The following is a 13,391-nucleotide window of genomic DNA, read 5'->3' as shown; positions in this document are numbered from 1 at the left end:
ACGGGCGTATTAGTATTACTGGACAGGCGGACGTGGGGAATTCCAATAGCCCGCATCTTTCTCCGTTGCCTCCTTGGCACGCTCGAGCTTCGATGTTATAAGAATCTTCCCGTCTTCCGGAGAGCAGGCAAAGTTTCTGAATCGTCGGTTTGACGTCATTTACATCCAATCCCCTCGCCGGAGAGAAAGAGACAGCTCAATCAAGATCGATCAGGATGTTGAGCACGGCACTACCAGGTCGGACTCTCGGCGGCGGCGGCGGTGGCGGCAACGACGGGGCTTTCGGCGCGAATCTCATCTCGCCGTCCCATGCTCTCCTCGTCGCCGTGGCAGGCCTCCTGCTCTACGGCCTCTACAGGTGGGCTCTGCCCAAACCGATCCCCGGCATTCCTCACAACGCCGCGGCCGCGAAGCACATCCTAGGAGACATCCCCTCGCTCCTGGAAGGCATCGGCCGTACCGGCGAGTTCAACCTCTGGCTCCTCGAGCAGGCGTCCAAGCTGGGGTCGCCGCTGTTCCAGGTCCTGATCCGCCCGCTGGGCAAGCCGATCGTGGTCCTGACCGACTTCCGCGAGGCCCAGGACATGCTCATGCGGCGCAAGGACTTTGACCGGTCCTCCCTCGTCGCCGACCTGCTCGAGGGCGCCGGCCCCAAGCACCACATCATCATGAAGACGGGGCCCGAGTGGAAACAGCACCGCCGGCTCCTGCAGGACCTCATGTCGCCGCAGTTCCTCAACGAGGTGGCCGCGCCGACCGTCTACGCGGGCGTCATGCGCCTCATCAAGCTGTGGAACGACAAGGCGAGCATCGCCGACGGCCGACCCTTCTCCGCCGAGACGGATATCTACTACGGCGCCCTCGACGCCGTCATGTCCTTTGTCTTTGGCGCCGGCTTCCCCAGCAGCGCCATCCGCCCGACCATGGAACTCGTCGGGGGGCTGGCCGACGACGACGTCGCGCGTCTCCGGGACCGGGCCGACGGCGGCAACGGGCCCGTGGACTTCCCCGAGGGGAAGTGCGACGAGACGCTCCAGGCGACGCTCGACGTGGCCACCTCGATCGAGCAGCTGCAGGGCTCACCGATCCCGCGGATCAAGTGGTGGCTCCTCGAGAAGCTGCCCGCCATGCGCCGGACCTTCCGCATCAAGCAGGCGTACGTACGCGAGGAGATCGCCAAGGCGCTCAGGAGGCTGCAGAAGGTCGGCAACGAGGAGTCCAAGGCCCTCTCGGCGGTGGAGCTCGTCGTCCTGCGGGAGAGGAAGCTGGCGGAGAACGAGGGCCGACAGCCCGACTTCTTCTCCGAGACGATGGTTGACGAGGTAAGACATCCCCCCCCCCCCCCTTCGGTATACTAAAACAGGTCATGTGCTGACGTTTTTGTCACTCAAAAAGGTCTTTGGCGTCGTCGTCGCGGGCCACGACACCACGAGCACGACCATGTGCTGGGGCGTCAAGCTCTTGGCCGACCACCCCGAGACGCAGACGACGCTGCGCTCCGCCCTCCGGTCCGCGCTCCCGGAGGCGCTGGCCGAGAAGCGCAGCCCGACCGTGCGAGAGATCTCGGGGACCAAGATCCCCTACCTCGACGCCGCCATGGAAGAGATACTCCGCTGCGGCGGCGCCGCGCCGCTGCTCGACCGCGAGGCCCTCTGCGACACGGAGCTGCTGGGCCGCCGCATCCCCAAGGGCACGGTGGTCATGTGCCTGAACCGGGGGCCCAGTATGTTGAAGCCGGCGTTGCCGGTCGACGAGGCGACGCGCAGCGAGAGCAGCCGGGCCGCCAAGGCGCGGGCGTGGGACGACGCTGATATCTCGCGGTTCAGGCCGGAGCGGTGGCTCGTCGAGCCGCCGGCCGGCGCCGGCGCCGGCGCCGTCGCCGAGTTCGACCAGCAGGCCGGGCCCCAGCTCGCGTTCGGTCTGGGAACCCGCGGCTGCTTTGGGCGGAGGCTGGCGTACCTGGAGCTGAGGATCATCTTGACCCTGATGGTGTGGAATTTCGAGCTGCTCCCCTGCCCGGAAGAGTTGTCCGGGTACGGGGCCCGGGAGGGTTTGACGTATAAGCCGAAAGACTGCTACGTCCGATTGTCAGCTCTGGGCATGAAGGACGAATGAGTGGGGGGCGATATATGCGGTCATGGGCATCTGAATGTCGCGAATCTAGGGGGTTCAATCTTGTTCGTTAGATACTAGATAATTATGACTGCGTCGTCAACTGGCCACACGCGAAATCGGACTCTCGAGTGGAAGAACACGGTTCCTTCTTGTCCCATCACACAACTCCTGGAATGATGGATGTAGCGATCGACAATGACGACTCGGCGGTCGGGGTTGCTCGACTGTCCAGCGGCCCAAGTGGAAAACACACCCGCCAACGCTACGAAGAAGGCTCCTGCGGTATAGGCTACGCCCCAGTCCCCATGTATTACGCGGGCCACAAAGATGATGCCACAGAATGTGACGATGCCCCCGACAACGGAGGGGCGAGGAACCACGTTCTGTCTCCCGTAAGGCCACTCCGAGAGACGGAAACCTGTGAACTCTATCTGCGCCACGCTGTGTATGGCTTTCCTATCTTGCCAAAGGGCGATAGTCCTGAGCGAACTGTTAACGCGACGCCCGGCATCTTGCGCACAACGCACTTACTTGGAATGGTGTAGCCATTTCTCCAGGAGAATACCATTCCCCCAAGCTAAGCTCGGTTCTGCGAGGAACATGGGCCAAGTCGGCATCAATTCAAGCTTTGAGATTTCTTCTAGTCTGTCCCGCTGGTCTTGTACGTAGCAATTCAGATCGATGCACTCGAATCTGTAGGGATCGCCGCAAAATCCCGAGTGTTCAACGCGGTCACTGCTTGTGTCATGCCAGCATCGGGTCTGAAAACGCTCATCCGACTCTATGGGCTCTGTGATGTATGACTGATCCTCGCTCGCCTCTTTTCGAAAGCAGCGACAGGCGAGCCGCAACGTCGACGGGCTCGAATATTCCCCAGAATGCTTCCGCACGAGATTCATGCGGGCCGACGATCCGGATCTAAAGCGGACGCAACGTAAGCACAAACGACTTCGCGTCGAGCTGGCCTTTTGGCCCGTCTGCACTCGCAGTCACCAACTCGAGCCTTGCAGGGCTAACCCAGGATTTCCAACGCGATATGTACTTCCGTGAGGTATTTTGGATGGCTTTCCACTGGTCCACCGCATCGGCGTTCTCGCCGATGGCCACCGGCACGACGACGGCCTTCTCCGGGTCGCCGGTGCACATCAGGATGAAGGGGGGCCGCATCAAAGAGGGGTTCGAGCGCTGTTTCGACCCGGTCCCGGCGTTCCTTGGCTTGGTTCTTCGGCCGAAGAGAGGAAAGCACGGGGTTCCTGATCCGGATCCCTGACTGGAGAAACGGGTTGGTCTCAGTTGCCGACAGGGCGGTCGCACCCAGTATGGCATCTACCGCGCGTCCCCGGACGGGATTTGACTCCGAGGGCGTCGTGATGTTCTCGTCCATATGGCTTCCATGCCCACCAGAGGGGTCGGATTGACGTTCGTTGGTGGAGACAGCAGGAGGGCGGTATTCTGCCCGTTGTGCTGGGCCGTCGGGTCGCCCTCCTCGCGCCGCGGCACGAGTGAGTGGGAGAGCCTGTCCGACTAACGGGGGCCGAACCGTCAGGCTGAGCTGGGAAGGCAAACTCAGAGCCCAGGTTTCCGGTATCAACGCCGGCTGGGTGATGGGCTCTAGACTTTTGGCCTGCGACATGGCTTTCAAGCCCTGTCCCCTTCTCTGGCCGGCACGGGCGACGACAACAGCGGCCTCTCGGTCTAGGTCCTCAGTGTCGAGGCTCGTACAATGTGCGGGAGGCGCATAACCCGAGGGCAGGTTGACCATCGGGGGTCTCGGGGCTGTGCTGTGCAGTCACCCCCGCCAGCCTGCTTCGGGGCCGCCATACAGAGCCGGTCGTTTCATCAGGCTGGGATCTGGCAGACTTGGCGGGATGTCGCAGTGCTGAAAGGTGAAGATGGGCGGTATGTTTACAGGCGACGTCCGTCCGATTGGCTTCACAAGGAGGGTGAGGGCGGATATGGATACAAGTTTGTTCTCGTGGTTCTTTTTTTACATTTACTGCATTACCATTCTACAGCTAGACAAACAATTACTGCCGATGTTGGCGCGCACCCGGGTCAAAGTGCGGATTCGAGACAGCGACTTATAAAGCCTCGGTCGACAACGGGCGGGGGCAGGCAGTGGTGCTTCCCCGATATATACCCGTGCTCTGGACCCATGCGGGGACACCAACGACGCCGGCGTGACGACGCAGCATGCAGTGCGTCGACATGACATGGCCCTCTTCCATGGGCAAGACGAAGGTATGTCCGTTCCTTTCGGTTCGGTGGTCATACAGAGGCGTCGTGCCGATACACCGGGGCTCGGGCAGGTAATGCCCAGCAGCTTTCAGCGGCCGCGAAGACAAGAGTGGACAACAACGTTGATCGATGACGATGTCTGCGTGCATACAGGGCCTGTCGGGAAGATACGTTTGGGTGTCTTGAGGATCGGGACACTCTCTTGCCCGATCAGCATGCACAAGCTTTGAAGTGGTAGTGTAGATCCCATCCAGGTCCGTATGCTGAAGCGTTCCGGACTGAAGCAAGCGGCGGCGCCAGCCCCATTGTCCCATGGCCTCGGTAGTGTACGCTTGGGGCTTCGGGATGATGCCAGTCGTCCTCGCCAACGGCCGTCTGCGGCGGCATGGCTGGGGGGGGGGGGGGGGGGTGGGTGGTTCGCGTGTCTTGGTGGCTTGTCTCGCCAACTCGACATGATGCGTCCGACGTCTCGTTTCCTGGACGGGATGAACCACGGCCGAACGGGCGAGACAGGCGGGGGCGGTGGGGAATTAGGGGACGCGCGAGTGTTCCACCGACGTTCCGACCATGTCTTCCGGAAGACGAAAAGCAGATCATAGAAAAAACCTTTTTGAGTCGCCGAGCCCCACCGGGATGAATGGATGACAGAAAAATGCGACAGCATGATCATTATCATCATCGGTGGTCAAGCACGCGGAAGATTGACGTGTTTTTGACGAAGCATTCCTCATCCTGAGGTCTACACCCAAGGGCTATCTTTGTCTTGCGGTCGTCGGCGCTGCTACCTTGCATGTCGGCGATGATTCGGGCGGCGGCGTTGCAAGACATCTCGTGGGGGGAGGCGGTCGGCAGATGCTGGTGTTGGTGTTGGTGACAGTGCGGTTCGGCAGGGCGTGGGGGTGTCTGGCTCGTGCGGTCGTAGGAATGCGGGCTCCGCGAGGACTCGGACGAGGTGCTGGAATGCTGTGCGGGCGGCTGGGTTGAGGAGCGTTTAAGACTAGCGTCGGCGAGGACGGCGAGCCTGTCGAGGGCAGAGCTCTGCTGGACGTCGGGGGTCGGCGTCAGCGTGAGCACCGGCGGCAGCAGGGCATCACCGTATTTTCTCTTCTTGAGGGCGGCGGCGTCGGCGTTGTCGGCGGTGGCGGCTTGGTCGGGGTGGAAGGTCTTGCCAAAGTGCTCCTGCAGGGGCGGCAACTGCGTGGGCGAGGGCTCGAGGACGACGGGCCCGTTGAGGATGGGGGCGAGGGTGGTGTTGATGGATATGGCGGACGAGCTCTTGGGGTCGTCGTCAAAGGAGCGGAGGTAGGCGTCGACCTGGTCGCTGGAGACGCCGCGGCTGGCGAGCAGGGCGCGCAGGCGCGAGTTCTCGATGGCGACGTCGCGAGCGGCCTTTTGCATCTGCAGCGAGGCCTCGATGCCGCGCTTCTCGTACTCCTGGACCTTTCGCTGCAGCTCGTCGACGAACTCTTTGTGGCGGGCGCGAGAGCGTCGCTGGTTGTCGCGGATGCGGATCGCGTTGGCGGATTTGTCGGTTTGGAGCTGTTGCTCAAGTAGGAAGTCAGCAAAAGGGAAGCGGAAGAGGAACGAATGCTATCAATGCACACGGATATGTTTTTGACTGATTGATTAATGGACATGGATCGGATCGGATGTGATTGAGAGAAGTCAATGGCTGGATGACTGGCATGTCACTCCAACCAGGGAAGAAAGAAACAAGGAAAAGAACAAACAAGAAGCTTGGGTAAGATACAAGTAAGAAGAATCACTCACCCGACCTCGTTTGGCCTTTTTAGCCTGAGGGCCAAAAAGATCCTGATAATCTTGCTCCGACGACATTGTGAAGACCGATGGCCGCCTGTTCCATCCGAAGATCCCGGGAGGATATGGACGCCGCGTCGTACATTCGGTGAGCGGCGAGAGGCAGGCAGGTTGGTAAAGACCTGCCGTGCGGTGCGGTGTTTGGATGATGAAATATAGAAACGGGGAGGGGGAGGAGGGTGGCCTTTTTTTTTCTTTTTTTCTTTTTTTTTTTTCCTCGTCTCTTTATTTTTATTTTTATTTTCGTCTTGTTTTTATTTATGTTCGTGGTTGGTCAGTGTCGGTGACAAACACGACGGTAAAAAAAAAGAAAAAAAAGAAGAAGAGTTTGGGACCCACTCCCATTCCACTTATTTGTGGGGCCATATGACATGACGGGGGTACGTACCATCTGTCCGCGTATGACTAATCAGGCCCGATACCCTCCAATCAACCAATGAGAAGCTACGGAGTCGGATCCGGGATGGGGCCCAATTGAAAAAGCTGAAGCAGAGACATTTCTGTCTCTCTCTCTCCCCCCCTGACTTCACAAACCATGCATTGGTTCCCCAGCCCTGTTTCTCCCTTTTCTGTCCATCATTGAGAGACAGACCCCTTGAGAACAGAATTCCTTGAGAACAAAATACACCATTGGCCTCTCTCTTTTCATGTCGCCCTGGTTGGACGGATTCCCTCGGAGCTACCCCCATCCAATCGCCAATAGCTACCGCCGCCGTGTCTTGGAATTAGCGGGCGCGTATAAGCACGTTGGCGTCATTGATAAACCCATCTCTCTCTATCCGTATACGGAGCTCGGATACTGCGTATGCCAGGTGTATGTAGGTGTAGGCACCAAGTAGCGTACTACCCAGCACGCAGTGCATGTGATGTAACATACAGTACGGTCCCTTCCCGTGGAAAACTTTTCCGTCTTTTGGACTGTCACTGGCCGTAGCTCCGCTCGCTTGAATGTCACTGGAAACATGCTGGTCAAATCGCCCGTGTGCCCTCTTTCCGATACATTACATATATACCCAGGTCGACCTCGGCCCACAACATACGGATCCATGACCGCCGCTTACGGAAAGATATCCGCGCCCGCCCTGCACGCCATCTGTATGTGTGTGTGTTGTGTGTGTGTTGTGTTTGTGTGTGTGTGTGTGTGTGTGTGTCTGCAAGGATCCATCCTTTGCTGAGTCCCAGCTCACCATCGCGTCTCCCTTTATCCTGTCCTGACCTCTGGAACCGCAGCATGCCTCGACACAGACCTCTTCCCTCGCAGACTGCCATGGCAATTTCATCACTACACCTTTTTACGGCCGCGTAGTGTGCCACGTATATCAACGCTACGGACCTTGCATACACCACTCACTTACTCACTATGGCTGGACGGACCACAGAAACTCCCGTCTGGTTTCAAGGTACCGTGCGTAACCGGCCGAGAGAAGACGTATGTCATGGTTCCTGTTCAGCATGTCTAACCCAGCTCGCATTCGCTTTCTTCTCCGAGCTGCCTGCTTCTGCGCCCTTGAACCTTCGTCTTTCTCACTTTCCTCAAACCGTCCCTCGCTCGGCTGGGATGGTGCGAGTGCCGTCGTGCCTGTCTCAGCGCCACCGCGTTCCCTAGGAGTATACCAAATAATATCATCGCTGAATTCCAGAACCTTGTTTTTCCCTACGTACTGAAGCTCTCGTGTGGCGGACGGGAAAGGGAGTATGCCAATAATCAACGCAACCTACCTTTGGAGCTCGCGTTCCGGGCCTTGCGCCCATTCGGCTTGATTCAGGCCGGGTTTAGGTGCTCGGTGCCCTCATCAGGCCATCTCTCTGCCCGTCTTGGGCGAGAGCGCCAGAAAGGGTCTGGCCACATCAAGGTCGCCCGCCTCCCTTCAAGTATGCAAATCAATGGTACCCAGCGTTGGCTTGTTGTGCTTAGTGTTCTTGACACCGATACGCTTCCTCCATGGTCACACCACGAGACATGCCGCTTGAAACCATATGTCAGGTGCCGGTTCGCCTGCCGCTTGAGCATGCTGCAAGATAACATTCTCTTTCTCGGCCATGATGCTTTATACGCAACATGTCGTCAAAGGACTCCACGTCGTTTTCATTGATTTGTTTGTGAGAGACCACCCGACAGGTTTCGTCACAGCAATAGTCGACACTCGCTGTATATTAACACAACCACGCCCTGAACAACCAGACTGGAAAGAGACATTGCATAATAGTTGACCATCAGGCAGACAATCGACCCCGTTGAAGGATGCCCCGGGCTCTGCGGGCTTATGATGTCATCAGCCTCGATGACCTAGCCGGGTGCATCTCTTCCTTGTACCCCTTACGGCCTGAATGGCTGGATGCGGAAACGGAGGTTGCGAAAAGAAGTATACGAGATGAAGCTGTCCAATATGGCCTGCAATGTAACATGAAGTGATGAACCGTAGTCTGGTCGTTTGAGAATAAAGTAGTTATCCCGTCAAGAATCTACATATTAACCGGAGGTTCGGTAGAAATGCCTATCCCAAGTGGTATGTGCAGATGATACGCCACATTTGCAGCGGCCGCCACTGGTACTAGCCACACTGAAGCTATTCCAGCTTCCTGACACATGACTTTAGAGTCAAATTGAACTGCAGACGCCCCAAGATAACGAGTCTACGGTTACCTGAAAGCAAGCACATCCCCATCACCCGGGCGACCTGACAATTCATCTCTGGGCTGGGGACTGAGAGGAAGTACCGAAACACGATTCGAAAGTGACAACAGAATCCAAAGATCACCGCACTCTCCAACTGTAACATGCACCAGTTGTTAGTTTGTCCAGCCGATGTCAACACTTCCTCCAAACAGCCGTGAACATGGTCAAGATGCGGCTCTGATGTTTAGTGCCGCCTTCACTAACACGAACATCAGTGGCGAAGCAATACCATTTATACTCTTGTGGTCGTATCATCATGATATCAATCCGCCGGTACTTTATTGATTTTACAGGATGGAGAGCTTAGGCAATCTCAGGGGGACCAGAGTCCTTCACTAAGGCCGAGCGTCAGAGCAAGGTGGCCGGTGAGTCACGGACGAACGATGCTCTCCTGGCATTTCCTGATGCCGTCATCATCATCGAGTATTATGGGAGTCCTGCATGAACACCCTCGAATAAACACCCGTTATCTCATAGGCGCAGACGCATATTTGATTTCTTTATACACTCGTCCTCTTCCTTTTCACAGATTTAATTGGGCTCTTCCTCGCTATGTTGGTGGGAAGTCAAAAGCCTTTTGGTTCGAACTTCAAGGTGGTTTAAGCTAGATGTCTATGGCATCCAAGACATCGTCGTTAGCTCTTCATGGTTTGCATAGGTGTTTACGGGCACTTGAATGAGGCATAGTAGACGGCTTGTCCATCGGAGTCAACCGGCATGTCTATACCAAATACAGAACGATCGATCTTAACCAAGTATCATCTATGAACCTATGGCAGTACATGACTTCTGCCAACTCCAGAAAACTTCTAACGAATATCGAGCAAACTACATCCGAACATCCACAGCTTGCATCATATACGCTTCACCGAGAGCTTATATAACGAGATTGACCATACTTGACAGTGTAAATATAAGATACACGCTCATATGCTTTTCTCTCAAGTAGAAAACTAGCAGGTTGAGGCGGCTGTAGTTGATCTGAGGTCAAGTTGACATGTTAATATGGCAATGCTGCCCAGACTTGGTCGGGGCCATCTGTTTAAGCTCGGTTGTGTAAAGAGCTGGATTCGGACTCAACAGGTCAGTACAGCTGGCCAGCAGCGGCATCGTCATCACTGCGGTTTGAAGATTTGTCCTGTATCACTACAAAATAGGCATATACAGCAGTGGCTTGTCTATGGTTTTTTCGATCGTGACTGAATCAAGGCACTATCTATCTACAATACTTCTATCATGTCTTATCCAGTCTTCTACATTTACACAAAAAAACAGCCATATCAAACGCCAAGAACCAGATTTCTTCGAAAGCTTGATCAATGAAGTACACGTGTCGTGTTTTCTTTTCATTTTCCCTGTGTAGGGGAGAATCTGAGAAGTTCTCATACTTGAATCGTTTTGACATCTAAAACGCCTTCTCCGTCATTGAATCCGAATAGACTGGGTTGGAGAACCGAGATTGACAGGACGTTTTCTGAACCCGCGTTGAGGGCGCTTCCTTATTCGAAAACCGGCTAAAGATCGCAATAGCTTCAGGGCCCGATCCTGACAAGAAACACCATATGTTCTCCATGCTTGGGGGTTCGACATAAATCCAGTCACTAGACATATTTTAGACGAGAAAAGCCGCCAGAAACCTGCTCACTTTTTCAGCTTTTGATTTTGGGGTAACCAATCACAGCTCTTCACAACAGTCCCAAAGTAAGACATCATAACTGTCATCCGGTATATCAAGTGCAGGTACTTGGCACATCGGACTTGTCTCCAAGAATGTTTGCCTTTTCTTTAATTAGACATCATTATTCCTGATAAGGAACAACCCACATTCCTTGTGTTACCCTGGATTCATCCGCTGAAGGTCTAAACAATTGCAGCTGGTCTGCATTTTCTTGCTCTTTGTTCCGGCCCAAACTTGTTAGGTCAATGCACCATGCCAAAGGTCACCCGTGTGCCGCGTTCTTTCCATGCGCAAAGACTTCATAGCACCTCATGAATATTTGCCTTGAATTGTGTACTTCCAACAAAAGAACATGATAGCTGGGATTAAGAATTATGAGATAGATGGTCAAACGAAGCGGCCGCGCATTGCTACCAATCGCCACATACGCTAGCTAGCTGCCGAAGGCTCCAATGCCTCCGGCAGCATCAGACCAGTAGCCGCCAGCGTCACCCAACGGTTTGACGCGATCTCTCTAGTTCTTCTTGTCTTCGCAATCCGCGTTGACACCATCGCTCAGCTGGCCGCGGACGGCGCCGGGGACAGCCAGGCTTGAGTGGACGTCGGTGAAGAAGTCCGAGGGGTTCTCCTCGATCTGGCGTACAGTGAAGCCCGTGCCGGTGTCAACACCAGTGGCGTTGACGCCGGTGCGGAAAGGGCCGCTCACGCAGCCGATGCTGCGGCGAACGTTCTGGGCACCCTCGACAGGTACCGGGTTGGGGAAGGCGATACTGGTACGAACATTAACACACGCACACACAAACAATCTGTTTCGTCTCTGTTGCTTCTGTTAGACTTACCGAGGAGGCCCGGCGAGGCCCTTCTGTGCCTGGTGGATGTGGGTGGCCGACACAGCTGGGGACTGGTACTCGCCCCTGAAGCCGACCAGAGTGATGTTGTAGCAGATGACATTCTCGTAGGAGTTGATGCCGTAGCTGTAATAGCCGACAGCCCCGGCCAGGCCGCCGGTGAAGGTGTTGTTGTTATCGACGACCTGGTCCGGCGTGGCAATCACGTCGTAGGTCGAGGTGAAGGAGAAAGGACCCGAAGCGCCCTGGTAGCCACTGGAACCTCCCTTGTTGTAAAGGCCGATGGAGTGGGCGACGTCTTCGATGAGCTTGATGGGGCTGGCGGCGGCAACGGCTGCCAGGACGAGGGGGGCGTAAGCTGATTTCATTGTGAAAGAAATTTGGGGGAGGTAGTGAGCGACTAGGGTGTTGGATGTACAAGGATGCTTGGTGATAGATACTGAGTGAGTAGATGGAATGAGCTGTTGTGATGTGAGCCAGACTTCAATAAGACGGGCAAATCTACAGCTCTATATAGGTTGCTCGGTGTCCGGGCCGGAAGCCATCAAGAGGGTGCCGTGAGCACGCTCATCTCCCGTCAATTCCACCACGCCTCCGGAGCTCATTTGCATTGGTAAGATCTGATGAGGTGTTCGCTCCGCCAAGGACCGGAGCATTGGAAATGTCTCTCCACCATCGCCATTACCGCGGACTGGGTGATGAATGGGCCAAGAGAATTAAGATTGCGCCACGCACCTGTTCGTCCTGGCGCAGTACTCGCAAGTGCGCCGTGCTATTTGGTACAGTTTCTCGAGAAAGAGTCGCTAGGCCTCCACGGTCGCGACGCCGCCGATCTCATGGGGTTCGGCAACGGAAGCAGGAGTTGCCGTCCACAAGCGGCAGAGTCTACGTTTTGTTTAGTTTCGTTCTGCAATGTGGGTTATCGAGGCAAGTCCCTTGGCGCGTGCTTGGCAGTCCTCTGTCCGTCAGTTTCCCCGTATACACCGGCCACATGCTTGATAAAATAAATAAATAAAACCAAAACTGGTCGAGGCAGCAGAGGCTACTGACGTGGGAAACTCTTGGCTCTGCAGACGATCATTTGCAATTCACCAACCCATCATTCCTTGTTGGCGGTGATGGCGCTGGCTGACCTCGGACGGCACCAGCACGTACGTCTACAGAACACGGGCCTTTTTTTGCGCCTCATTAGGACTGGGGACAACTGGGCATCTCTCGGGAGGCACCTCTTCCGATGAACTGTCTAAATCCAAGAAGCAAGTCTTCTTGGCCTGTTCACCCCTACCAAGTTTCTCTGATAAGACAGTATGTCACTCGGCATTCCGTAGGAGAAACCTCCGCGCCTTTATTGGAGGAGCTTTGGTCTTGGCGATGAGGCAAAGCGGGAAAAACTGAGACTGTCTGGCATCGCTCACAACACGTTATCCATCAGGAGAGACTCCGTTCAATTTCATCAGGGGAGGTGATTTGATCGGACCCCAAGTTGTGCATTCTCCCGGAAAAAATTCCGATGAACTCCATTTCTGTATTAAATCGTCAGGTCACGGCCTCCGCATGGCATTTGTCGTCAAGTCTGCCATGAAAGCTTCTCCATCTCCTCGAAGCGGCAGTATTGACCGACTATTGTCGTGTGAGTATCCACGCTGTAATAACAAGTCTGAGGCGCGGAGTCTGAAACCCGAACCGACCAGAATGCGTTGGCTTTCGAAGGGTGGTTACCAACCGCATCCTGCAAACCTAGTCACGAGCAAAGTATGCCGACCTTATGAGTTTCTTCGTTTCAAGCATCACGGATATCGTGGCACGCGGAGTAGGCCCTACCACCAAAGAGACCAAGTGTCAGACTACAGGCATATATTACTGAGCTGAGGAGTGTTGAGCAACAGTATTCTGGGTCCTTTCCATGGGAATTGAAGTGGATAATACACTCATCGCTACAGTCCCTTACATGTTTTTTCCCAGAGACTTTTAGTGGATTTGCAGCTTCTGGATGCAGGAAATGCGGATGAAATATGCA

The 13,391-nt window shown here is 55.4% G+C and overlaps 4 protein-coding genes across 4 annotated transcripts; 1 reads left to right on the top strand and 3 right to left on the bottom strand.

Annotated features, from left to right (window-relative positions):
* Positions 1 to 215: 215 nt before the first annotated feature.
* Positions 216 to 2,115, top strand: GLRG_09425 (cytochrome P450; the record flags this gene model as incomplete). Its single annotated transcript, XM_008100110.1, has 2 exons — positions 216 to 1,322; positions 1,396 to 2,115. 2 exons carry the CDS (start codon positions 216 to 218, stop codon positions 2,113 to 2,115), a joined length of 1,827 nt encoding a protein of 608 aa, XP_008098301.1.
* A 1,012-nt stretch (positions 2,116 to 3,127) lies between these two features.
* GLRG_09424 (uncharacterized protein) lies at positions 3,128 to 3,877 on the bottom strand (the record flags this gene model as incomplete). The annotated part of the gene is made up of 1 exon (XM_008100109.1): positions 3,128 to 3,877. The coding sequence occupies one exon, from the start codon at positions 3,875 to 3,877 to the stop codon at positions 3,128 to 3,130; it is 750 nt and encodes a 249-aa protein (XP_008098300.1).
* A 1,151-nt stretch (positions 3,878 to 5,028) lies between these two features.
* On the bottom strand, positions 5,029 to 5,990 carry GLRG_09423 (uncharacterized protein; the record flags this gene model as incomplete). The annotated part of the gene is made up of 2 exons (XM_008100108.1): positions 5,029 to 5,892; positions 5,958 to 5,990. 2 exons carry the CDS (start codon positions 5,988 to 5,990, stop codon positions 5,029 to 5,031), a joined length of 897 nt encoding a protein of 298 aa, XP_008098299.1.
* A 5,050-nt stretch (positions 5,991 to 11,040) lies between these two features.
* GLRG_09422 (uncharacterized protein) lies at positions 11,041 to 11,742 on the bottom strand (the record flags this gene model as incomplete). Its single annotated transcript, XM_008100107.1, has 2 exons — positions 11,041 to 11,296; positions 11,366 to 11,742. 2 exons carry the CDS (start codon positions 11,740 to 11,742, stop codon positions 11,041 to 11,043), a joined length of 633 nt encoding a protein of 210 aa, XP_008098298.1.
* Positions 11,743 to 13,391: the final 1,649 nt, after the last annotated feature.

Source organism: Colletotrichum graminicola, assembly GCF_000149035.1.
Source record: "Colletotrichum graminicola M1.001 genomic scaffold supercont1.48, whole genome shotgun sequence".
Lineage (NCBI taxonomy): Eukaryota > Fungi > Ascomycota > Sordariomycetes > Glomerellales > Glomerellaceae > Colletotrichum > Colletotrichum graminicola.
The sequence above is the reverse complement of the archived record's forward strand: the minus strand, read 5'-3'. Positions and strand labels throughout refer to the sequence as shown.